The 25,700-nt window shown below is 47.4% G+C and overlaps 3 protein-coding genes and 2 long non-coding RNA genes across 9 annotated transcripts; 4 read left to right on the top strand and 1 right to left on the bottom strand.

The window, feature by feature from the left end:
- Positions 1 to 599: 599 nt before the first annotated feature.
- helq (helicase, POLQ like) lies at positions 600 to 6,460 on the top strand. 2 transcript variants are annotated; one of them, XM_057018570.1, is made up of 18 exons: positions 600 to 884; positions 1,065 to 1,683; positions 1,852 to 2,030; positions 2,179 to 2,379; positions 2,468 to 2,540; positions 2,624 to 2,721; positions 2,813 to 2,911; positions 3,034 to 3,179; positions 3,245 to 3,484; positions 3,964 to 4,105; positions 4,500 to 4,604; positions 4,708 to 4,915; positions 5,015 to 5,172; positions 5,262 to 5,360; positions 5,458 to 5,631; positions 5,705 to 5,818; positions 6,049 to 6,183; positions 6,248 to 6,460. In XM_057018570.1, the coding sequence occupies exons 1-18, from the start codon at positions 708 to 710 to the stop codon at positions 6,275 to 6,277; spliced, it is 2,997 nt and encodes a 998-aa protein (XP_056874550.1). In that variant the 5' UTR covers positions 600 to 707; the 3' UTR covers positions 6,278 to 6,460. The 2 variants fall into 2 exon arrangements, with proteins under 2 accessions (XP_056874550.1, XP_056874549.1); XM_057018569.1 differs by having other exon boundaries at positions 6,268 to 6,460.
- On the bottom strand, positions 1,052 to 7,473 carry LOC130517026 (uncharacterized). 3 transcript variants are annotated; one of them, XR_008947627.1, is made up of 5 exons: positions 7,332 to 7,473; positions 6,201 to 6,336; positions 5,530 to 5,791; positions 3,172 to 4,144; positions 1,052 to 2,850 (listed from the first exon to the last, which is right to left on the bottom strand). It is a non-coding gene; the product is annotated as an uncharacterized LOC130517026 (long non-coding RNA). The 3 variants fall into 3 exon arrangements; XR_008947625.1 differs by having other exon boundaries at positions 3,172 to 4,081; positions 6,097 to 6,336; XR_008947626.1 differs by having other exon boundaries at positions 2,947 to 4,144; positions 6,097 to 6,336.
- Positions 7,474 to 7,535: 62 nt separating this feature from the next.
- Positions 7,536 to 12,231, top strand: hpse (heparanase). Its single transcript, XM_057018572.1, has 12 exons — positions 7,536 to 7,762; positions 8,252 to 8,370; positions 8,447 to 8,569; positions 8,687 to 8,860; positions 9,121 to 9,292; positions 9,636 to 9,683; positions 9,775 to 9,868; positions 9,946 to 10,052; positions 10,413 to 10,527; positions 10,721 to 10,842; positions 10,912 to 11,058; positions 11,463 to 12,231. Exons 1-12 carry the CDS (start codon positions 7,536 to 7,538, stop codon positions 11,620 to 11,622), a joined length of 1,608 nt encoding a protein of 535 aa, XP_056874552.1. The 3' UTR covers positions 11,623 to 12,231.
- A 569-nt stretch (positions 12,232 to 12,800) lies between these two features.
- On the top strand, positions 12,801 to 25,478 carry ppp3ccb (protein phosphatase 3, catalytic subunit, gamma isozyme, b). Of its 2 annotated transcripts, XM_057018022.1 has the most exons (14): positions 12,804 to 13,360; positions 17,168 to 17,365; positions 18,006 to 18,130; positions 19,814 to 19,925; positions 20,003 to 20,148; positions 20,469 to 20,608; positions 21,326 to 21,403; positions 21,510 to 21,604; positions 21,712 to 21,837; positions 21,910 to 21,987; positions 22,556 to 22,640; positions 22,781 to 22,878; positions 23,438 to 23,464; positions 24,046 to 25,478. In XM_057018022.1, the coding sequence occupies exons 1-14, from the start codon at positions 13,309 to 13,311 to the stop codon at positions 24,228 to 24,230; spliced, it is 1,545 nt and encodes a 514-aa protein (XP_056874002.1). In that variant the 5' UTR covers positions 12,804 to 13,308; the 3' UTR covers positions 24,231 to 25,478. The 2 variants fall into 2 exon arrangements, with proteins under 2 accessions (XP_056874003.1, XP_056874002.1); XM_057018023.1 differs by lacking the exon at positions 23,438 to 23,464 and having other exon boundaries at positions 12,801 to 13,360.
- Positions 13,369 to 16,965, top strand: LOC130516784 (uncharacterized). The gene is made up of 2 exons (XR_008947583.1): positions 13,369 to 14,597; positions 14,694 to 16,965. It is a non-coding gene; the product is annotated as an uncharacterized LOC130516784 (long non-coding RNA).
- Positions 25,479 to 25,700: the final 222 nt, after the last annotated feature.

Consider the following 25,700-nt stretch of genomic DNA (forward strand, 5'->3'; position numbering starts at 1 on the left):
ATTTGTTCTTTAAAATATACACAGCGTAGTATTTCTGGAAATTGTACGCCTCTTGTGCAAGAATACGGCGGGGGGCTAATGTTTTTACGGAAGGAAATAAATGTTACACATACAAAGATTCATAGACCTCATTGCAGCAAGATAGTTACCCCATGGTTACTTTCGTAAGACTCTTGCTACTTCTGTATGAAGTATAGACGCATTGTTTCTTTCGCATCAGCACCTTATAGCGACTGTCTGTTATGTATACGCTAGAAATCAACTAAAATTTTAAGGGTAATGATTGATTGAGCATTTATATACGCAAGTTTGAGCCTTTAAAGCAAAAGCGGAAGCGATGTTGGGATTCTTGTCTTGCTGTGACGACGGTGTTGTCAAATTTCAAACGAGTTTGCTCTCTTTTCAATTGAAAACTAAACACAAGAGCAACGCTGCACGTTTTAAAAATACTTTTACAAACATTATTTTCTGTATTTCGTTGTATTTCAGCCGTAGGACCAACTGTTACCAATTAGTTCGCAAAGGGAACTAATGTAGTCTCTTTAACAGGAATGAGCTAGCTAGGCTTAGGTTATTTAACGGTTTTTCGCAACGTGAATATTTTTAGACAATAAGAGTGAGACAATTAAGAAATTATTTTATTAGCACACCCTATTTGACATGGAGCACCATTCGTTGCTTGCTGTGGCTGCTGCGACTGGACTGTGATGAATGCTGGAAAGCAAGAAATCAAAGTCAAAAGAGTTTCCTCCAGGAAGAGGACCAGGGAGAGCCTACTGAAGAGACTCCTGACACCTGCCAAGAAGGGAGAGGGCGCCTGTTTGGAAGAATGCTCCAAAAACTGGAGAATTGGCAGCATCATGGCTGATGTAAAAGCCACTGAGGTATGATCTGGGCCCAACTGGAAGGATTCGGGAATTTTTGTAAACTGTCAACCTTTTCTCATGATGATCAGAATCAAAGATTTCACCTAAATATCTTCCATTAATAAAGTCAGTAATACCCATGCATGGATTAAGATATTAAAGGACCACAACTTTATATTTGTCCGTTCTTTTGTCCAGTACTGCAGTGACAGTGAGGATTTATTTGGAGGCTATGACAGTATCCTGGAGGACAGCTCTCTCTTGGCAAAGCTTGACAATGCAGAACAAAACGAGAGGCGGCGCGATGCCCAACCTTCAGGCGACGCAGATGCTGTGGCGGCTCCCAACTTCAGCAGTTTGCTGCAACCTAAACAGGAAATTCGCACGGACTCCGTGTTGGACTCCCTCGGAGACGAATCCTTCGAGGATTTACCCCCCAGTCAGTTGCAGTTTCAGGAGCAAATCCTTGAGAATGCAAAGAGGAGAAGACTGCAGGAGGGCGATAAAACCTCCACACCTAAAAGCACTAATGGAACTGGCATGGAAAGTAATAGTGGGGGGGCCAGTAGACATACCAACATACGCAGGAGCATGATGGATAAGTTAAAGAGGACAATGGTTTGTAACGCAGCGTCTCCCTCCAGCCTTTCCCGGACTATTATGTTAAAGGAGGCTGTGGTTTCGGAGGAGATCAGCGTCGCCATGCAGGCCATGGAGACCGTTTCTGCTGAGACAACTGACCTGGGGCCTTTCTTTGGCCTCCCTACCAAAGTGAAAGACCTGTTGCACTCCCTGAGAGGAATCAAGAATTTATATGGTATTATTTTGGGTTTTTAGTTTTAAATAAGTCCCTTCATTTTTCACCCTCTTATCTAAATGGGAAGGTTTTTCTTCCTCGCCAGTTATGTTTGCTTGGTTGTTTTGATATTTTACATCAGGTAAAAGAGAAATCAGACAGTAAAATGATAATTGTGTCATCTTTTAGCGTGGCAGGAGACATGTCTGAACCTGGAGTGTGTTCAGGAGAGGAAGAATCTGATCTACTCTCTCCCCACCAGCGGAGGGAAGACTCTGGTGGCTGAGATCCTCATCCTGAGAGAGCTGCTGTGCAGGAGGAAAGACTGCCTCTTCATTTTACCGTACATTACACTGGTCCAGGAAAAGGTACTGCCAAGCAAGAAAGCCACAGTAAAATGTGCTAGCTTCAGTTTCAGACAGCTTTTCCCAAACCAAGAGTAATTTTCACAGCTGAACTGATGTTGATGGGATTAAAAACTGTCCTGCGGTGACGGTACGCCTGGTTGCTTTGCAGGTGCGTGGATTAGCAAGCTTTGGCCTGGAGCTGGACTTCATGGTGGAGGAATATGCCGGCAGCAAGGGCAAATTTCCACCCGTAAAGCGGAGAAATAAATCATCGCTTTATATTGCAACCATAGAGAAAGCCCACAGCCTGGTTAACTCTCTGATAGAGACTGGCAGACTAGAGAACCTGGGCCTGGTGGTGGTAGATGAGGTACACTCACCCTAATAATCTCATGGTTTGACTGTAAATATAAGAAGGATTAGGAGTGAAGAGTGTTCTATTTTCCTTGCATATGTAGCTGCATATGTTGGGTGACGGCAGCAGAGGAGCTGTGATCGAAATGACGCTGGCCAAAGTTCTCTACGTGAACAGTAAGTGCTTCGCTCACATCCGTCCTGCGTGAACGTTGAAAACCCTCCAGAGCGGATGAACACGTCCATCGTTTCTTTGCCAGAGGCGACTCAGATCATCGGGATGAGCGCCACTTTGGGAAACATCAGAGACCTGCAGGCGTTTCTGAGGGCGGAAAATTACACCAATGACTTCAGGCCTGTAAGAGACTTGAGAGGAACCCGTTCCAATGTGTGTCACGAGTGGTCGCTGGTCTCAGTCCGCCACCCTTTTAAAACTCTTCTCTGGTCAGGTCCAACTGCAGGAGTACGTTAAACTGGAGGACAGCATCTATGAGGTCGACCCAAAGGAAGAGAATGGTTTCAGATTCTCACGCCTTCTCAACTTTAAAGTGAGTTGATGTGTGTTCCGAGTTGAAGCAGAGACCTTAGTCATCACCCAGACGAGCTTCTATTTCCAACAAACAGTGTAAAAAGACACTATTAATGGATTTTCTCATCTCTGGTCCATCAGTATTCGAGTTCGATGCAGAAAATTGACCCCGACCACATTATTGCTCTGGTGACTGAAGTCATTCCAACACACTCGTGTCTGGTGTTCTGCCCCACTAAGAAGAACTGTGAGAATGTTGCAAGCATGATCTGCAGATACCTGAAAGAGTAAGCCAGCCGGTAATTTGATGTGTTGTATGTGGCTGTGCTGTGATCAGTTCTGACTCCTCCAGGGATTTCCTCAAGCACAAGGAGGCAGAAAAATCCATCCTCCTCAGAGAGCTGAAGGAGAGCGGGAACGGCTCCATGTGTCCGGTGCTCAGGAAGACGATACCGTTCGGCCTGGCCTATCACCACAGCGGGCTGACCTCAGAGGAGAGGAAGCTGGTGGAGGAGGCCTACTCTACTGGGGTCCTCTGTCTCCTCACATGCACCTCCACCTTGGCTGCAGGGATTAACCTACCTGCCCGCAGGTTGGTCTCACCTGATTTGTTTTTTTAGGAATCACTTGTAATGTTTTCAAACTAACACTAGAGGGCGATAAATGGTAGCTATGTAAATTCATAGCGTCAGTCGATATTAATCTTTCTGTTCATTAAAACTAAATGATTTGAGAATCCCTTACAGCTAGTCTGTTTACCCTTAACAACTTTTTGTACTCTCATTTTGAAGTAATGTTAATTAAAACCTACCAGTGAATTGTTTTTTTTTATTGTTACACCTCTTTTGTTACGCTCAGCTCATCTTTCAACACTACACCGGTATTAATTTCATGGAAAACTTCATTTAACCTGTGGAATTCCCAAAAAGTGAAATGCAAATCAATGTGACCAAAAACATGAATGAGAGTGATTAAATCAAACAAATGGAATGTAATCACAAAAGTTCCCTCAAAACTGAAATAACGAAGCTCGTGTCGCTTGTTTTTCTCACCCGGACATCTTTGATTCAGAGTCATCCTGCGCTCGCCATACGTGGCCACAGACTTCCTGAAGAGGAGCCAGTACAAGCAGATGGTGGGGCGGGCCGGTCGGGCGGGGATCGACTCGGTGGGCGAGAGCATCCTCATCCTCCAGGACAAGGACAGAAAGATGGTTCGAGTTGTCAAAGGCTCTTTCAGTCACCAGGGGGCGCTGAGATTGTTTAAACATCTGTTTTAATTATTCCAACCTTCAGGTTTCATCATAAAAATGGATGAATGGTTTCAGATATTAAAGTGAGACGCTTTCTCTTATAGTGGGGATTTAAGTGTTGGGGGGAGGTTAGGTTAAGAGAGAAGATTCTGTTAGAGGAATTTGAACATTATTCATGAATTAAATTGATATAATGATAATCTATAGACCGAAACTGACACTGAAGTGAAGCCTGTCATCTTCAGTTAACTGAACTTGAGAGCTGGCTTAATGAAATGGGCCCAGCAGCTCTTCACAGCTCCAACCAGTGCTGTATTATACACATATATTTGAACTATCTTGGTTTATGTTTCAGGCTAGATCACTGGTGTGTGCCCCGATGGAAAACTGTTACAGCAACCTGATGCATGAAGATGGAAAGGGCCTCCTGAGCCTCATCCTCTCACTCATCGGATTAAATGTAAACCCCTCTGTTTGTCCCCCCTGTGTCTACTCATGCGATGTTCTACTTCCTGTTCCATTTGTCTCTACTGAGATGAATTGAAACCCCATTTTGGTCCCAGATCGCCACATCAGTGGACCAGATGAGAGATTTCTTGAGCGGGACGCTGCTGTACGTCCAGCAGGAGCAGCTGTGTGCTGACAGGAGTCTGTGGGAGGTGGTGCAGCGGTGCGTTCAGCGCCTGAAGGACAAAGGTCTCGTCTCTGTGACGGAACTCTCCCAGGGTCACTCGCTGCAGGTTACCAAGCTGGGGAGGGCCACTTACAAAGGTGGGTCAAGTTAAGGATAATCCAGAAGGATGAACTGCTCTGAGTCTGTGTGAAAGGAGACACTTCCCCAGTCATTTTGTCTCCGCTTGTCATCTTCAGGCTCGGTGGATCTGGCCTACAGCAAAGTTCTGTACCAAGACCTCACCAAAGGTCTTGATGGTCTTCTGCTCAACAGCTTCCTCCACCTGGTCTACCTGGTCACACCCTACGATATTCTTTCCCAGTGCAAGCCTGAATGGATGACGTACCTCAGACAGGTCGAGGCTGTGAATCCCTAAAGTCCTTTTACTTGTGGTAAATGTGGGTAAACCAGTCGCTCTTAACATTTTCTCTCTTTTTTTTGCAGTTCTCGCTGCTGTCGCCTGCAGAACAGAGGATGTCCGCAGCTATCGGGGTGCCTGAGAGTTTTGTTGTCAGACAAGTTGCGGGGCAGACGGTGAAAAAGGTGGAGTACGCCTCAGGAGACTCGTAGGACGAAGTGCTGCAGCAGCAACTTTGCAAAATGACAACGCTTTAGAGGCTGCTTGTTGTTGGGTGTCCAGGGTGTCGACATGGATGTGGTGAAGCGGATGTATTTGGCTCTGGTGCTGTTTACTTTACTGAAGGAGACAAACCTGTGGAGCGTGGCCGAAAAGTTCCATCTGAGCCGTGGCTTCATCCAGACGCTCCTCAGCTCCTCCTCGGCCTTCTGCTCCTGCGTGCTGCACTTCGCAGAGGTGAGATGACAGCTGATGAAAAGTGATTCCAGGCCTGTTAAATGAACAGTGCTTCCTTCATGCTCGTATTCAGGAGCTGGAGGAGTTCTGGCCCCTCAAAGCTCTGCTGACGGAGCTGATGCGAAGGCTGAGCTACTGCGTGACGGCGGAGCTCATCCCCCTGATGGAGGTGGTTGGAGTCATGGAGGTTAGTGTGGAGAGACGAGAGGATCTTTTAAATAGTTGACCAAATTGCAAAGTCTTTCAAGTGAATCTAGAAGCATAAATGTGACTAACTGAACACAACTAGCATGTTTTTGTCTCTTAGCTCAGATTCGTTTGGACTGGATTTATTAAAGTCTATTGCAGAAACGCACTGACCACTCAATTTCACATCATCCCTATCATCTTAAAGAAAACATCGTTTTCTTTCTGCAGTCGCGAGCAAAGCAGCTGTATAAGGCCGGCTATAAAACGCTGTCTCACCTGGCCAACGCTGACCCTGCTGCCCTCTCCAAGACTATTGAAAACCTGTACAGGAAACAAGCCGTTCAGCTAGTGGCCTCTGCGAGGGTGGGTGTCCCCATTACCTGAGTTTCATATTTATAATTGTTAACAGGAGCCCTTTCTTCATCAGGTGATGTATCTGTGTTCCAGATGCTTGTGAATGAGAAAGCTGCAGCTCTTCAGGAGGAGGTCGACGATCTGTTAATGGTTCCTTTAGATCTGCCCACACCATAAATACAAAAAACAGAAAATGTCACCTCTCCCTATTTATTTATACTCTTTATAAATATTGCTTTTTATCACCTTATGCGCACCTATTAAACTAAGGTACTTGAATGATTAATTGTGTTCTTTTTTTGCTTATTTAATGGTAGCCTCCACCTTACAGATCCTCGATTCACTACCATGCTTTTATCACTCACCATTGCACTTTTAATGAGCTGGTTGGTTAGACATCGATAAGTATTTGTAGAAGATATTAATCTATAAAGCTATGCTGAGAAAACTCCCAGCATCCCTTTACAAGCCTCTCTCTATCTAGTAGACTTCATCTGTGAACCTCGAAGTGGCTGCGTTTGAACGTGCCCCAGTTTTTGATAGATCTGGACAAAAGGTTCTCCTGTCATGCACCGTGACGTGAGGAATTACCTCCAAAAACTCCGAAATTAAAAACACTTGTATGCTTTATGGAGTTATAACAAGGAATGTATTGTACCGTTTTATGGTTTTACCGTTTTATTGTTCATTTATGTTTCATGCACTTGTTTTTAACAATCTTTAACTTTATATGACTGCTACCTTGGCCAGGTCTCTTGTAAAAGAGATCTTTAACCTCAACGGAACTGGTTAAATAAAGGTTAAGTAAATAAATGTATAATCACATTCACAGTATCATGAACCAAGAAATGTAAATGAATAAAACACACTTGGAGCAAGGCAAAAAGATTTCAAAATTAGCAATAATTTAAAAGTACAGAAATACAAGCCGTTGCGCCGCCCCCTAGCGGCGACATAGTCATGAACGTAAGCCAAATTATTACCAATAGACATTTTCAATTGACTTTTATTCAAACAGAATAGTACTTTATTTTAAACTAATATACTAATTTATACTAATTTTATATAACGCACACATAGCCGAGTTTCGACAAAATAACGAACTGTAATGTGACTTTTCAGTCAGTTGGCCATCGAAGAAAAGTAACAGATGGTACCTGAAGGGTGACTGAGACCTCACCCGACCTTCCATCAACAGGCTGTTTGCCTCCGCAGACGGCCCCGGCCCACAGGTTCGCCCGCTCGGCCCCGGAGCCGGTGATGTTCCGTCCGTTCCGATGGATGAATCGCGGCTCTGGCCAATGTAAACAAGGAAGTAGCGCAGGAAGTGGTGTGCGCGAGCTGCGGCTCAGTCACTCGTCATGGAGCGTGTCGCGAGCTCGCATCTTCTTCTTCTTCTTCTGTGTATCCTGGGTTCTGGAAGCGGCGGATTCCTCCTCCGAGACCAGAACCAGAACTCCTCACAAGTTCTGGAAGCTGCAATGATTGCGGATCTGTCTGCGGTGCTCCACCGCGTAGACCCGCGCTTTTTGTCCGTCACCATCGATGCCAGCCTGGCCGCGGAGGAGAAGTTCATGTCCCTCCTGAGGTGGGTTCTTAGCCGCGGAATAGAGTTCAAACGGGCGCTGCGAGGCTTCGTGCCGCTCCTGTTCCAGTAAATCCTGTTACTGTCAGCTCAGTTAATGCGCTGCGATCTGCTGCTAACTTCCATTTAAAGCCGCTTAAATCCTCTAAACTCCCGGGTGATGATCTGAGCTCCGAAGAACCTGCGGCCCCGGAATAATGCGATGATTGGATTTGTCTTTTTAAAAAGGGCTTAAAACTCGCTTCTGTTTCAGTTTAACGGATTAAATAAACTTTGAGCAATGAGCCATTCTATTACCCACAACGGGACATTATTTTGTTGTTGTTTTTCTTTATTACCTGCATTGTTTATTGTTTGGCACAAACTTTAAGGCGCTTAATTGGTCTGAGGTTTTTACGTGTTTGTAACTGTTGAGAACATTTTTAAATCGTCATTTTCTCAAGGTTTACAGTCGCCACATCCGCACTAAAGGTTTTGTTTCTTTTTTCCCAGCTCCCCAAAGATAAGGACCTTGGCCAAAGCATTAAATCCAGCTTTTCTAAGATTCGGAGGGACCAGACAAGACTTCATGGTGTTCACCCCGCAAAAGTATCAACCAGGATTTACTTCAGGTGAACTCACATATATTTCTATTCACGTATGTCTTCACACTCGCACGTGTTCAAATTTGTTTCATTGTCTTCTTAGAACATTCCTGTGACAAAACGGAGTTGCCCTTGTCGCACAGGCTGAAGACCGAGTGGATGACGCAACAGGTGATCCTGAGGAACGAAGATCTGCAGAGCGAGTACAGACGAGTCAGGTTCACAGGTGCTTCTTCTTTCTTCATCGGCCTTTTTGATGATCCGTTCTGGGTTTTAGATTAAACAATAACGCAGCCTCAGATATGTTAAACACACGTGCACTGCTCTCGCGTCTCTGCCTCAGAGTACACCGTGGATCTTCTGCACGCCTTCACCAACTGCTCGGGTTTGGATCTGGTCTTCGGGCTGAACGCTCTGCTCAGGACTGCTGACAACACGTGGAACAGCAGCAACGCCCGCTTACTGCTGCAGTACTGTGAAGCCCAGCAGTACCGAATGTCCTGGGAGCTCGGCAACGGTACCAGTCCACACCATCAGCACCTTTAAAGACTTTTAACGGCTGTGTCATCTTGGTTTTACTTTTTTTTCTCAATCAAGTTTGACTTGGGGAAAAAGGGCATCAAGCACGTCATCGGTTTTCATATGATCTTATTCAGGAAGTCATATTGTCATTTAAGCTCTATTTTGTTCCCTAAATCTAACTTTGTTTTTGCTGCATTCTTTGTGAAACTGATATTATTATTTCTTTAACCATTTGAAACAAACCTTTCGCTTCAGAGCCCAACAGCTATGAGAAGAAAGCAGGGATTCATCTGAACGGATATCAGCTCGGAGAGGACTTCACTGTCCTCAGGAAGATTCTGTCGGATTCCAGATTTTACCGTGACGCCAGACTGTACGGACCAGATGTCGGTCAGCCGCGGGACCACCGCACCAACATCCTGAGGGGGTCAGGCCTCACCGTCTGCACACATATGTTAAATATGAAATTAGCACGTGATGATTCAACACACACATGCTGATGATGGGAATAGTGGAGTTTCTTCACCCTGGAATATTTGAGACTATTCAGAGCTGAACTGGATCCTCTTTCTAATCGAATGACACGGTCACGTGGGCTTTCCGCTCCTTCCTGGCGTCAAACAGAGCGAGGAAGTCTCTTCTTACAGTGCAAGTTTTGTCTGCTGCTGATCTAATGCACATTCAGTCAAACGGGGAAGTCTGCACACGTGGCGACAATGACTGTTAAAGCCATGTGAGCCAACATCCTGCCGTGTGTGTTGCGGCTGTAGGTTTCTGCAGAGTGGAGCCGGGGCAGTGGACGCCTGCACCTGGCACCAGTGAGTTGGGCCAACAGTATCATTCAAATACCGTAATTATCAGAATTCTGAATGAATCATGTTAAGTCGCTCATTCTTTCCTCTTCCCCAGTTATTATGTGAATGGCAGAGACACCTCCTTGGAGGATTTTCTAAATCCCGACATCCTGGACACCCTGGCTGTCAAGATCGAGGAAGTCTTGAAGGTAACAACATGCAGTTTCATGTGTGGATGGACACAGAGGTGTCAGGTGTTCAAGTCAACCCGTTTCTCTTGGTTCAGGACGTTAATCAGGTGTCTCCTGGGAAGCCAGTGTGGCTGGGAGAGACGAGCTCGGCCTACGGAGGAGGGGCCCCGGGACTGTCGGACACATTTGCCGCAGGATTCATGTGAGTTTCTGCGTGTTGTGGCTGTATATTGGCATAAAAATCCACTTCAAACTATAGAATAAATATGGCATGTCTGCATTTCAGTCATTAAATACCTTCTGGTTTGGATTAAAGTCAAGCAATTGTTGCACATGCTGCAGAGTGCACGTGCTCTTTCCCTAAGTGAACGCCATGAGGGCTGGGACTTCTCAGAAGTGCTGTTTCCTGCTTAATTAAGTTTACTTTCCAAACCCTCGGAGTAGTCCAGCTGCTCGCACCACAGCTCGTGCACTCTAAAATAAGGAAGATAGAAATGTGAAGCACGATTAGCAGTTTTTTTTTAGCATTTCCAGCGTGTCGGTGAACACTTGCTGTCTGCAGGTGGTTGGACAAACTGGGCCTGGCAGCCTCACTGGGCCTGGAGGTCGTGATGAGACAGGTGTTAATTGGAGCTGGGAGTTATCACCTGATCGACGACAACCTGGATCCTCTGCCGGTGAGACCTTAATCTCTTCTAGCTCTCAGAATTCCATACCTGTAATACCTGTAATTCCCTGGAGAGATGACTTACATCATATTGAATCAGTAATGTAGGGAAATTTGGATTTCTCTGCCACAATTCCTGCATGATTAATGCATCTGTCTGTCTGCGGATGCCTGTTTCATACGCTTCTGGCCTCTTCCTGCAGGATTATTGGCTGTCTCTTCTCTACAAGAGACTTGTTGGACAGGAAGTCTTGAAAATGATGCAAACCGGCCTTTCTGGAAGTAAGCGCGTGAGGCTGTATTTGCACTGTGCCAACAAAAAGAGGTACTCGGCTCCTTAGTGGAGTTATTTTATTTAAATAAACAGTGTAGAGTAACATGTTCCTCTGTCCAGTTACAGAAACGGCGCCGCCACGTTGATGTCCATGAATCTGAGTTACAAGACAGCCAGGATCTCCCTTCCCAAGTGCCTCTCCTCCAGCACAGTGGAGGCTTTTGTTCTCGAGCCCGAGCAGCCGGGGGAGGAAGGGCTGAACTCCAGGTGCCGCTCAATATACCCGCCGATGACTGAGTTAGCTGGGAAGCTTCTCTAATTCTCTCACGTGAAAAATCATCCTCCGTCAATCAGGTTCTCTTAGAGCCAAAGGTTTTTCCTGGCAGCTGTGCATGGAAAACAGGTCAATGTGTAACACACGGTTTGCTTTAGTCCAGAAGGTTCTGCCTGTTTGTACAGCGAACCAGCCATTTCCAACTCTGAATGCAGCTCCGGCGTCCATTGTTAAAGTCTTTGTTCATTCAAACAGATCGCAGGTGTTGCCAGATCATTTGAGTTAACAGTGTTTGCCAGGCTGTTTTTGTTTTTGTTTTTTTGTTTTTTTAAAGTTCTGGATTGCACTGAACTTTACCTGGAATGGGCTCATGAGCTGACTCTGGTCCTCCTTCCAGGTCAGTGAAACTGAACGGCAAAGTGCTGGAGATGGTGGATGATAAAACGTTCCCAGACCTTGACGGAAGCCGCCTGCCTCCGGCCGAACATCTGCAGCTCCCCGCGTACTCGCTGGCCTTCTTCGTCTTCACAGATGCTGAAGCCGAGGGCTGCGTCTGACCTCTGACCTCTGCCACACGGACTCCACAGACAACATGTTTATAGAGCTGCTCATCACTGGGCTGAAGTGACTTGAACTCCGGTGCTGTTTCCTACAATGAAGAATAGATTTTTTTTCACATGATTGATGCTGAGATAACCTATTTATAGGGGTTTAATTTATATTTTATTAACGTTGGTGAAACATCACTGCTTAATCTAGCAGGCAGTAACCTAGCAACAAAATGCACCAATGAAGAAATGCATTTAAATAAAGCACATACGGGTTATCCATGCACATAAAAAAGATATAAATGTAAGGAAGATTATCAAAAGATTTACCCTTTGAAATATGCAATGTAAAGGATGCTGGATTCGTAATCAAAATCATTTTATTTAGAAAATTTAGAGGAATTAAATGACTTTCTTGTCTGAGCGAAGCAGGGTCTTCAGGGACAAGTACGAATTGAAATGGGACTAGCTCACAATCCTCTTGTATGGGTAAGATGTTGAAACTGCTGGTGATGATCAAAGCCTTTTAAAAGTGTTTCCATTTACACAGTTTCACCTCATACAGAATTTTTGTGTAAATGATACACTTTTGACAATTAAATCATATTTTGAAATGAATGATATGTTGTCGAACTGTTTTTCCTGTCAAGTATTGCAGAACTTGATGTGTTTTTATTAAAATAGACATCGATAGTATTTGATGTTGGTGTTGTTCCATGGTTTGTCCACAGGGTGTCGCTGTAGTCATTAGGTTTGACTTTTGCCATGTTGCGTTCACGTGAAAAACTGAATAGTTTAGAAAGGCTGCTTAATAAATGCTTGAAACCTGTATAATATTTAGAAATAATCTCCACAAATTTGTGTGAACAAACTAACAAATTTGTGGAAAATTGGTGAACTGTGTTGTCTTCTTATATGAATCACTGTCCTAAGAATGAGTGGCAAAAGCAATAAACACCGGGTACGCTTAAACGATTAAGGATAGTTTTCATTTTTATCCAGTAAATTGCCTTTGAGTTTCTTAAGTAGATGCACTTGTAGTATTTGTATTAAACGTAGATTGATCCTTGTTCATTTATTTGGCACTAAAGTGTCAGTAGTGTGTTTGCGGCTCATCAGACTGAAGGTATTGGCATTAATTTCGCAGTAATACTACACTACCCACAGCCCCCCGCGTTGAGCCATGTTGTAGGAAATCCGCTTGCGGCGGATTATTGTAATCCGACAGAGTGTCTGGACGACACATCGGATCACGACAGAAAAGCAGAGCCCAGCGGCCTGTACCAGATGCACCTCAGTCCGAGAATAAAGGGATAAAGTTGCGTTATGATCTGACGTACTGCCGTGTGCTCCTGAAGGCATCACCGGCGGTTCCAGACCCGTTTCCTGGACCAGACGACTCGTTTGACAGCCAGTGACAGCGGCTTGGCATCACTGCACCGCAGAGCAGCGCGCACGGAGAACGCATTCATTTAATATTGATAGATCCCCCTTTTCCCGACCCCGTCAGTTTTAAGCCCAGCCTAGCCCGGCTCGGTCGCCTGTCTGCGGAGCGAAGCGCTGCTGCCCCGAGCCGCTGACACACTAGCTAGCGCGGCTAGCTCACCCCAGCTAGCTAGCTAGCTAGTAAGGAATTTCTCAAATTTAGGTAGGAATTTCTCAAATTCTCCGACCCGCAGCCCACAGGGAGGGAGGATGTCGGCGAAAGACCAAAACAAACTCTCCACCGTTGACCGGCCTATTAAAGGTATGTGACATTAATTCTCGTTTTTCCTCACGGGTGCAGGAAGTTACCAGTGACTGCCGTTGAGGCTAGAGCACCAGACGAGACCGTAACGCATTGCTGCATTTTAAATTAATCCCGTTACAGTTAATTTGGGCAGGTTTTTGTCGAGCCCGATGGAGCCTGGTGCTTACCACCGCCTCGCCGCATTAATGGGATGAGGCAGCGACATTATGTAAATTGATCAATCTAGTCACAGCTAACGGGTTAGCGTTTCTAGCTTAGCGGCGCGGAGTGCCAGATGTCAGTTATGCGTTTGACATTCAACTGGAAATGTGCACGCACGCTCCGTGACCGTCGAGCAAGTTTGGAGCCCAAAGCATCCGACTGCAGCGTGAGAACAATAAGCACGCTGTGTTTTGCAGGAAGGAGGCAAATTTCAGTGTAGATAACTTTGCGTAAAGTAACATCGGTTCTGGGGGTAAATGCGGCGTTGCAGTGTGCGTGTGAACGTGAAGGTGTGTGTGTGTGTGTGTGTGTGTGTGTGTGCGCGCGGGCGTGTGTTGGCCTGATTGTAAGAAACCCCTCCCAGACCAATAACACTTTTATTTTTTTTTACATAATGACCGAGAGGAAATCTATGACAACAACTGCGGAGGCTGTTTCTCTTCTAAAACCACTGTGATACTACTAGAACATCGAGTTATTTCTGCAGGAATAGGCTCATTTTGCTCCTTAAAGGAGAAGAAACACTGGAGACACCCCACAAGTGTGTCACAATAGCTTAATATGATGCCCACATTGTTGCATTTTCACCAGTATGCAGAATTAGGTGGAAATTGTAGCAGGAAGTGTGTCCTAAAGGTGTGTTTAGAGAGCTAATATTTCACCTGTCAATATATGGTCGACACTAAAAACCAGTGTTAATCCTCCCCAGTCAGGACACACACACACACGCGCACACACACACTGTTTGTTCTGGTGTTTGCTGCATTGCCTCCCCCCTTCAGTTTGTTCACTTCTGATCATCCTGCGTGCGTTTGTAGCTAATAATGATTTGAAACGAGAGTTTCCTGTTGCCTTTGCAACATTTTTAGCCAGCGTTGGTTCTGTTCAGCCATTCAAATGTGCCAACCAACCGACGCAGGAAATGTTCCAACTGCGTGAGGTTGGCGAAGGTGTGGTCAGCGTATCACAGCAGCTGCAGAAATCCGCCTCTTGACGTTAGCGCGGCTCTTCTGTAGCCCCCCAGATGCTTCAGGTCTGTACACGCACGCCTGGTGGAGGAGGGGGGAGGGATCCTCCCAAAGGGAAGAATGAAGTTCTGGATCGGTCGGTAAATCTGCTCTTTTTCAAGGTGGATCCTGAAGTGCGAACCCTGCCCAGCCGCCGTTGCTCTGCCAGCACGTAATCTGGCCGCTCGATAAGATTTCAAACCCTCCAAAGTCCTTTCTGGACAATCTTTGAATCCCGTCTCGGGAACATCGGAGTGTCGGGAAAGTTGAGTGAAACTCGCTCAATTGGTTTCAAGTGAAAATGAGGAAGCTAATTCTCAGATTACACACACACACACTAATAATGCTGTTTATTTGTGGATTATGATATTCATAAAAGACCTTTATGGTCTGTAGCGTTCCAGAGAACATTCCTGTGGAAGGGGGGGGGGGGGGGGGGCTGTGCACACCCCTGCTGGCGACTGCATGTTGGGCTGTCTCGTTTACACTGTGTTGAAGCATCACCGGGGTCACGCCGCGGCGGCGAGCGCCCACTTTGCTCAGTTTTTCTGTGGAACCTTTGGAAGACGAGAGACAATTATGTTCATCTCCTGGCAAACTGGCTGGATGGAGGCTGAGGAGCACAAAGCCGTAGGAGAGCTTTACATCATTAAACCTGCCTGCTTAAGGCTGCCGCTCACACACACACACGTGCACACACGCACGCACACACACTGTCTTAGCTTATATCGGAGACCACAAGCTAATTTTGCAATTTTTAGAAAAGCTGGTTGGCTGCTAATTATTTAGGCTCCACTGTTTTGGGTCGTGAGCCTCGGTGTGTTTGCGTCAGCTTCTGTTTTGCGCCTCCGTTTCCTGATTGAAAGGGTAAAGCTTCATGCAAAGCAAGAGGCAGAGCCAGCTGTTCTCGAATACACCGTAACACTGTTCTGCTGCAGCTCAGGATCCCGGCCCGAGGCCCGTGCTCTCTGACATTTAATCAATGAACTCGGCTCTCCATCCACTACGTTTCTCTCTGTCTTTAGCTCAATTTTCTTTCTGCAGTCGGATCGAGTCGAGTTGCTTCTCAGTGCTTCGGCTTCGTCGCTAACGCCTTTTTTTAAATGTATTTTTAACGCCAACGCTCCCACAGTTCTGATGAATTGAATCTGATTAATGAGGTGTGTGTGTGTGTGTATGTGTGTGTGCGTGCGTGTGTGTGTGCGTGTGCGCTGCATTGGCCTTTTGGCTTAGTTACTGATTGTAATTGGATCAGTCTGGCCGTTTGCATCTGCTGGCAAGTTTAACGACTCTGTCCTCGTCCATGATTAATGGAGGACCTCCGGGCCTCCTCGCGGACCTCCCCGCTCCCCCCGTCCTGTGAGCGCCGCCTCCATCATAAAGGCAACAGGTGCCGTCGCGGTCGAGGCCGCAGGAAGGCCGAGGAGCGCGAGCCAAGTCCCGCCGTCCACGAGCCAAACCAGAACATCGAACTTTTATTGAAGACGAGCTGCGGTGGCCGGAGGAGAAACGGGTGTTTAAGAGACGCCGTTGATCAGAGCCGCGCTCGCCGCGGCGTCTGAGCGGAGCCGCGGGGCCGTTACGTCCCCGCAGACCCAACCCTGTTGGCACACATAATAAACTTTATTAGTTTCTGTAAACTTTCTATTGGTTTCTTGCTCCTCGCCGCCGGCGCTCGGATGAACCAGTCTTTTATGTGGGACACAGTCGCCGTCACTTCGTCGCCATAAAGGAAAACGCTTCTCCCGCCTTTCACGTCAGGTTCAATACGGTCGGATTGTTTTTACTTATTTTTTTGCTACCGTACGCAAACGACCTGACCTTCACACCCATCACAAACCTCATGTAAATGTCACCGAGGGCGAGGACGCCGAAAAGAACCGCCCCGACGCGGCAAAACTATGGGTTAAACCATTAATGTTAAAGGGTTGAAGAGCTTTATTTCTTCACATTTTACCCTCGTTATTGGTGGTATAATCCACCGGATTTGAGAGGAGTGACTAAATAAGTGCCTCACTAATTTGGGTGTGTGATCTGTGTATCCCCACGGGACAGACAACACACACACACACACTCTGCCGACCCAGTGATCCAGTTTAGGACCTGCAACCAAACCAGGTCGCCGACTCTTAACCAACCAGCCGACCGGCTCTGTTCTGTTCACCACCAGCTGCCGGAGCCAGTCGACCAATCGGCGACGACCACTGAGCAGTTTTTGTTCTCGGGGGAGAATCTCCCCCCCCCCAGAGGAAGTGGTATCCAAATAACCACCGCGGATGAACCGTTCCTCCTCGCAGCTGACAGGGCGGCCGGCAGACTTGTCATCTGCGTCAAAACAGGCTTCTAGTTTACACAGCTTGAATAAACTCCGCTCAGCCGGGCTGGAAATTCTGACGCCGAGCGGAAATTGATCATTTCTTTTCAGCACAAACACACACACACACACACACACAAATCCAGACTGGGAAAATTGTGAAATATTCCAAGTTGGAATTTTCCGCAGGGAACGGGCTGATTGATAACAGGTGACGTTAAATAGTGCCAGGTTAGCCGTGCTAATGCAGGTTTGTCCCCCATCCTGTCTCTGTCTCTGCAGCGGTGCCACATCCTCCCAGTACACGCCTGTCAGTCAAAGACTTGTACGTGGACGGGAGGCCCAGCGTGGAGGTTCTCAAGGCCCACCTGGTGAAAGAGGGCCGGCTGGAGGAGGAGTCCGCGCTGAGGATCATCAACGAGGGAGCCGCCATCCTCCGCCAGGAGAAATGCATGCTGGAAGTGGAAGCTCCCATCACGGGTGAGACCCTGGGGTGGGGTCTGGGGTGGGTTCTGGGCCCAGACAGGTTAGTTTTGGTGGGACGCGCTGGGACAGAGATGTCCTGTTTGAAACTTCAGCCACTTGGACAGTCTCAGACGCAGCAGCTGGCCTCCCCGACATGTGGCTTAGCTTAGGTATCCAACCCTCCACCCTCATGCCCTTTGTCTATTTTTATCCCCTCCTGCGCTCTGCTCTCCGACTTCCATATTTTCAGGCAATCGGTGTTTCCCCCAGCGCCCGGCGTCAGCTCGATTTTGCCTTTTGACGTGTCTCGTCGGGGCTGCAGGACAATACGAAGCTGAAAATGAATTTTGATCAGATGACACTTACTCACACGGAGAAAATTCAGCACAAACCACTCATTTGATTTTGGTTTAATTATTTGTTATGTCTCCCTGATAACAACTTTAATTTAGCTGGCTGATTAGCGACCAAATAAGCAATATGATAACTGGTTATTGTTGGATGGAGCTCACGCAGCTGCAGCGCCATCATTTCCCTCTCTCTATGTCTCTCTCTGTCTCTCTATGTCTCTCTATGTCTCTCTCTCTTTTGCACACACACTTTGCTGTGAAAATAAGCCTCGATGTTACCTACACGCCTATATGTTTGTGTCCAGTGTGTGGCGACGTCCACGGCCAGTTCTTTGACCTGATGAAGCTTTTCGAGGTGGGCGGATCCCCCAGCACCACTCGCTATTTGTTCCTCGGCGACTACGTGGACCGAGGGTACTTTAGCATCGAGGTATGCGCTCGCCTCCAACACTTGTGTTTGTGTTTCTGCCCTTTGGAGTCACGGCCCGTCGCTCTGATCCTGCCCCACAGGGTTTTAAATAGTTGTAGGAAATGAAAGGCGCACTGTCTCCCTCCTCCTCCTCCTCCTCCACCTCCTCCTCCCGACTGCGGCACGCGCGTAAACCCTCAAGTTTACTTCCAGGCACATGCCCCGTCTCGGCCTGCGTCACATTTCTAGAAAAATCAGAGGGAAAACCAGGGCGTGTTGCAAGGCCGAGGGGTGGCGTTCCAGTTTTATTGGCTGCCGTCGCGCTTCCTTGTTGGGACAATCGGATATCTTGTAACACTCTCGTCCACACAAGGACGAGAAGCGGCGTGATCCCGTTTCAAAGGCTTGGTCGGAAACGGGGTCAGATATATTTTGGAGTAGCAGATGCTCCATTGAACTAGATGAAATTAGAAAACCGTTTATCTTCAGGCAGCCACACTTTCCAGACGGATTAGAAGAGCCTCGGAATACTGGAGGCGGGCGTTCTACTTGCAGAGTCAGACGGGAGGTTTTCCTCAAACGGCACAGCCAAATAAAATAATCAGGATCGCAGCCTCTGCAAAAGCACTCGGAATAACGTCGGCTCCGGTCCTCCCTGCGCCGCTTCAGGTGGTGTTTGGGCTCCGGCGGGTACTTCACAGGCGGTTACTGATACTGTAGTTACATTTACTCAGGAGACGTAAAGGTCACAGGGATCCTTTTACACCCTGTTGTCCAAACAGCCTCAACAGGAGCACTCGGCTTGTCTGTCATGCGACGGCGTGCCATTTAGGCCCACTTCTGTAACTACAGACTGTGAAAATCAAATGTCAAGAAGATCAGCTCCGCAGAGGTCCGTGTCTGGGGGAGGAGGGGGGGGGGGCATTAATGAAGACCGCAGCGGTCCCTTTGTTCTCCCGCCGCTTCTTTTGTGATCGGGCCGGTTGAGCTTGGATAAACAGCTGTTCTCGGCACGTTCAGCGGAGAAAATGGAAGGTTTTAGGGAAGGAAAGGGTCGTGCGTGTATCTTCTCATGTAACACTGCTCAGAGGCTGGAGATGGTGAGATAAGCAGCTTTAATCCCCTGTTTTATCTCTGTTTATGCTGACTCGTTACCATGATACCTGGCCCAGCATGTTAGAGTCACAATCAAAGGAAGATATTGAATCATCATATGAATAGTTGATGACTTCTTTTGTATTATCCCCTGCAGCATCAACCGTGATGTCATTTTTTTTTCATACAACAACCCTCCGAGAACATGAGTCATGTGTGTTAAAGAAAAAGACCCTCCGAGCAGGAAATATCGCCGATTTCCTCCACGTCTGGTGTGCGTTGATGTTAAAAGGAGGCCGGATTTGGAGCATCATAGGCGATGAGTGTCTTAAACGTGTGGGATTTTTCAGATACTGATGTTACATTTCAATATAAATGTGGCAGAAAGGAACGCCGGGCTTCAAATTAGGAAAAACTGCTTTTTAAGAACCAGCTGAAGCATTATAATTGAATTCACTGACATTTAAACACCGTGTGAGAGGTTTCAGCATTTGAAGTGGAAGGGCTGATGATTCATTCCTCACCTCCGTGTGTGTGTGTGTGTGTGTGTGTGTGTGTGTGTGTGTGTGTGTGTGTGTGTGTGTTGTGTGTGTGTGTGTTTCTCTGAAGTGCGTACTGTACCTGTGGGCTCTGAAGATCAACCATCCCAACACCCTGTTCCTCCTCAGAGGCAACCACGAGTGCCGGCACCTCACAGAGTACTTCACCTTTAAACAGGAGTGTAGGTCACCTCGTCCCCGTCCTTTTTTATTTGACATCAAGAACTTTTTAACTGACCTCCCACGCCTCTTCTTCCAGGTAAAATAAAGTACTCGGAGCATGTTTATGACGCCTGTATGGATGCGTTTGACTGCCTGCCTCTAGCCGCTCTCCTCAACCAGCAGTTCCTGTGTGTGCACGGAGGCCTGAGCCCCGAGGTCACCTGTCTGGATGACATACGGAAGGTAAACCGAGTGGACACGTGGCAGAATATTTATCAGGCGGTAATAATAATCTATATACTCCCTGCCGGGCCCTGCTGCACCAACCTACCGTTAGCAGGAGTTAGCAGTAAAATACAGGACTAAATATCAGGTCCATCCCAGGAGAAACAGAAGGGAGGCGAAGAGTGAATTTTGAGTGGAGTTTTAGTGGCTTAGCAAGCTACAAATGTTTGGGATCGAGAAGATTCCGGGTCAAAATAGCAGGAGCCCTTCATGAGAACCAGCACCAGCGGACTGGTTAGCAGCTTGCTAAATGAAACCGGTCCCGCGTCTCTCTGCAGCTGGACCGATTTAAGGAACCGCCTGCGTTCGGGCCGATGTGCGACCTGCTGTGGTCAGACCCGGGGGAGGACTACGGCTCAGAAAAGACCCAGGAACACTTCTGCCACAACAGCGTGCGAGGCTGCTCCTACTTCTACAGGTACAGCTTTCCGCCACTGAAAATGTTTCCACATTACAAAAACAAGGGAGAGGGAGGAGAAGGAAAAAGCTCCCGCCGTTAATCTGAGCTGATTAAAGCTTATACAAACAATGGCTTATCTCTGGATAAGTGTCCGCTTAAATCCACTATCAGCCAGGACCTGAAAATAAATATTAGCATTCTCTGTTTTGAATTTACAGCGTTGACAGTTGCAGAATGCAGCTGCTTTCGAAAGCCTCTTTTCCTCCATGTCAGGTTGCTTCCAGTCCACTTCCAGTCGCACTTTTAAATGCTGCCGTTTTCAAATCCCAAGGAAAACAATGAAAAAGGGGCTGAATGAATCCCATCCAAGCGAACCGGATCCTCAGCAGTTATTGCTACAGAGAGATTAAGAGAAAAACCCGTTCACACCGCGAGCCAACGGAGGTCAGGGTCAGGAGCAATTAAAAAGCCCTTAGAAGCCTCAGCGGTGCTCTCCAAAAAGAATTTAGACTCCCACTCCTGCTTTACCAGATCCTTAATTCTAACACCTTAAAGCTTCTCTTGCTACACTCTGATTCACACTGCCCTTTCAATTGTCATAGCAACCAAGGTGACTGAGCGAGGGAACAAAAAAACGGCGAGCTGTGGGAGGATACTGAAATCAATTTGGCAGAGTGGCATCATCTCATCGTGTCCAACGCGATGCCTAATATTCATTCTCTGCTCTGTTTGCAGTTACCCAGCAGTATGTGATTTTCTGATGAACAATAACTTGTTGTCTGTAATACGAGCACATGAAGCCCAGGATGCAGGGTGAGTAACACGCACGCACGCACGCACGCACGTGTCTGAGAGCTGGCCATCCTTTTCTGTTCTGTTTTTTCCCCCCTTCACGCTTGTGAAACTTCCCCCCCATCAGGTATCGAATGTACAGAAAAAGTCAGACGACAGGCTTCCCTTCTTTAATCACAATTTTCTCGGCTCCCAACTACCTGGACGTGTACAATAACAAAGGTAAGTGGAGGCGGGGAAACCATGGCAACCCGACCTTGCATCAGCGGGAGCCAAGCGGGGATGATGTCGTCGTTAAAGAATGTCAGCGCCTGTTGTTCTGTCCTCAGCGGCGGTGCTGAAGTACGAGAACAACGTGATGAACATCCGGCAGTTTAACTGCTCCCCTCACCCCTACTGGCTGCCCAACTTCATGGACGTCTTCACCTGGTCTCTGCCCTTCGTCGGCGAGAAAGGTGAGACGGTTCGCGCGGACGAGCGTCGGCCGTGACGTGGGCTAAGCTTCTCTGTCCGTTGTTGTCTCGCAGTGACGGAGATGCTGGTGAACGTGTTGAACATCTGCTCCGATGACGAGCTCATGTCAGAAGGGGACGACACGTACGAGGGTAAGGGGCCGTAGCCACATCTGGCGTCGGAAAGCCACCCGGCCAATTAGAAACGTGCAAATAAAGGAGGCTACATTACCCCTTCAGTCTGTCACATCAGACTGAAAATCAACAGTGCCCATCGCTAAATATAACCCACTTCCTGTCTTGGTTTTAGCACCCGGCCTGTTTCCTCCTTGAGAAATGCGCAGATAGCGTCTGAAAAGGTTCAGTAATTTCCTATATCAAACAGGCAGATGGGAAGGATGCTTTGTAGTTTTTTCCACATAAACCCCCCCCATCCAGGCTAGTGAGCTGCTGCAGAGTAAGAACTGCTGCCGCGGCCTGCGGTGAGGCGTTGCTCATTAACGCTAAATGTAATTAGCGCTGCACAGGGAGGAAGCGGGACTTTGGAGGTTGTTGAAATGAGCGTTACAGCAGAACGAGGGCCGCAGCTGAGCTGCTAATGCTTCATCACTGCCCGTGTTGGCGCCATCGGATTCACCAATGTCGGATGTAAACGGGACTTTAATCACCGTTCGTCTGGCTGGTCTTCTTTCCCTCATTGTGTCTTTGTTTTGTCACTCAGGCGGAGCTCCCGCTGTCAGAAAGGAGGTGATCAGAAACAAGATCCGGGCCATCGGAAAGATGGCTCGCGTCTTCTCGGTGCTCAGGTGCGACATATTTCTCCGATGGTTTGGCTACATTACAGTTTATTCTGGCATTGAATCATCCAGCTGCTTCTGTCGTCTAATGCTAAAGCTAAGAGTTCAAATGAGTAAATAAGACGTTAATGTGAGTGTGTGTTGGGCAGAGAGGAGAACGAGAGCGTCCTGCAGCTGAAGGGCCTGACCCCGACCGGCACTCTGCCCGTGGGAGTTCTGTCCGGAGGACGGCGCACCCTGCAGAGCGGTGAGTGCAAACGCAGCCGAGCATCCCACCGAACGCTAACGCGGACGCCAGCCGACACTAACGTCCCGTGCCTGCACTCACACCGAGAGACTAACCGCAGAAGCGCTCGTACGAGCACACAGCCGAGCGTCAGAGCGGCGTCCTCTGGGTGACCGTCGATGCTTAGCACGCTGCCCGAAGCTTGGAATTAGAATCGGGTTGGTAACAATAAAAGAGGCGATTTCACACAATCCTGGTGTGTTTCAGCATTAAAAAAAAATTAGCCAACTCAGTTTTTTGATCACTCAATAGAAGAATTTCTGATGGCGTTTGAAGGTGGTTCAGAACTAATTTAAAGCATCACAGTTGGATGAATTAATAATGCCCCCATTTAAATCTTGCAACACTGTCTTTGGTCACTGCTTTTTTTTTGGGGGGGGGGGGGGTTGTATGTTGATTGACTCCTTGTTAACAGGACCAGGTGCTGTGATAATGTGAATGACTGAATGCATTGATATTTAACCTTGCAACTCTCTCTCCATTGGTTTTGGGCATGGCACTTCTACTCACGCTTACACAGCCACCGTAGAGGCAGAAGAGGCACGAGGTACGCATCCATCCTTCTGTCCGTCCGTTTGTCTGGGTCTGGCAGCTCCCTGTCATGAATTTTAACAATGTGACGCCGTTTGGTTTCATTACTGCGCTGCGGCTGTTAGATGAATGCTTACTGCAAGCCGAATGCAGACAAACGTAGACCGTTTCTTTGTTTGCTTGTGTCCAGACCCAGTCCTCAAGGCCCCAAATCCAGCCGGGATTCCTGTCCTCCCAGGTAGACCCCCCCCCCCCCCCCTCCTCAGTTTAAGCAATTTCTGCCTGGTTGGACAGAACCCAGCTGGATTTCGGCCCTCGAGGACTGGTTCTGGACACTCTTGGATTAGCTCAGCCAGACCTCCCCGTCTGTTAACTGGATTATGGGCTTCACAGGTTCACTTGAATCATTTTATTTAAAGTTGGCTGTAAAATAATTGTTTATATTCCGATAATTGCTGCTTTGTCTTCCTCTGCTCAAACGCTGCCTTTAGAGCCACTTTATGAACAGTAATTGGGGCTATCGGATGGCTCGGTGATGACTGTTTCACATTTGATGCTGCGTTCTGGTGGTTCTGATTGTTCTGTTTGCTTTTGCAGCCATTCAGGGCTTCAACCCACAGCACAAGATCCAGAGCTTCGAGGAGGCTCGAGGCCTGGACCTCATCAACGAGAGGATGCCCCCTCGCCGCGACAGCAATCAGCACGAGGCCGCGCTGTCCCTCAACAACCTGCCCGCCAGCACCGGGCCTCCAGACAAGAACGGCACCAAGACCCAGGCCTAAAACCTCCCCCTTCTCTTATGCCTTCTCTCCCCACCTCCCCCCTCTCCTCCACCTCTCCTTTCGTCCCCCCCTGCTTCCTTCCCTCTCCCCCACTTCTCTCCTTTAAGAGCAGGAGAAGAGGGCAGTTCAGTCCGAGCGACTCTCGCCACGCTTCATTTATTTTATCATCTTATTAAATATCATAGTTTAAGCCTGAACAGTCAGAAAATCTCAAAAACTTGGACCTGCTGCAGGCGCTCGCTGCCCAGTGCTGTCCGGGACGGCACCTTTTACTGTCAGCGTTTATAAGGTGTCGAGGGAGGAAGTGACGCTCATTCTAACGCTGTGTTTGTGCCCATAAACACACACACACACACACACTCTCACACACACTCACACACACACACACACACACTAAAATGACAGAATCATTTTGCATAAACTCCATCCTTTCTTATGCCAATGATAGTGTGACTGAGCTCTGAGGAGCAAGTATTGACATTTATATTATAATTATGTATATTTTAATTGTTCCCTCTTTTCAATGTGATTTTTTTTTTTATAAGACATAGATCTAAAGGGGGGCACAGAAAGAAGAGGAACAAATGAATGAGTTATACCACTTTATTGTCACCTGAATTCGGATGATAGAAGAGCTAAAACTGAAATTACGAGCTTTTTCCCCACATCGGTCGTGAAGCCGGGGTTTCTGATTCGACGACGTGTCATTGAACGCAGCGCTGACAGAACCCTGAATTCAGATTTCAAAAGCAACAGGTCTTCTTTCTGTGTCCAGGGCTGATGTTTATTGTTTAAAAAAAAAGTCCATGAAAGCATCAAGTTTAGACGATCGGGACCGACTTGTTGCTGTTTGCAGCCCGAAGACCCCCGTTAGAGTCCGATGCTGGCTTTGATGAAAGTAATTGAGGGAAAATAAAAGGCAAAATGGATGTTTAGGGTGTTTAACAGATCTGGGAGGGTGGGACGTTTGTGGCTTTCTTTATTTTGGAGGGGGCGGGTCGAGCATGCTGGGATTTTGTGGAGAACGAGGCCTCGTTTGACTTCTGTTCATGTCTCTGAACTTATCTCACAGAATGTACAGAAAAGGTTTCAAAAATGAATTGAACTTTTTTTTTTTCCTTCGAAAGGAAATTTGGGGGAGGAAAAAGACAACTTTTTTCTTTTTTTTGGGTCGGATCGATGTGTTGCGGGGCCTCTCATTTATGTAGATGTTTCACTCCATTCAAATAAAAAAAACCCAGAAAACTACCAGTCCTCGCGTCTGTTGAATGTTTCTCAAGGACGCCGTCTTTCCATCATGCAGCTGCCAATCGCAGGCCTGCGTGGGCGGCCTTTTTGTGCGGCTCCAGGAGCTGAGTGGCACTGAAGCATCTCCAGCTCCTCGTTTTTATGTGTGGGCCCATATGTTTCTTAGCAACGAAACCCCCTTCACGTTATTACCTGCAGATCGCCGCAGATGCTTTCGCTTCA

The sequence above is a fragment of the Takifugu flavidus genome, chromosome 20 (assembly GCF_003711565.1).
Source record: "Takifugu flavidus isolate HTHZ2018 chromosome 20, ASM371156v2, whole genome shotgun sequence".
Lineage (NCBI taxonomy): Eukaryota > Metazoa > Chordata > Actinopteri > Tetraodontiformes > Tetraodontidae > Takifugu > Takifugu flavidus.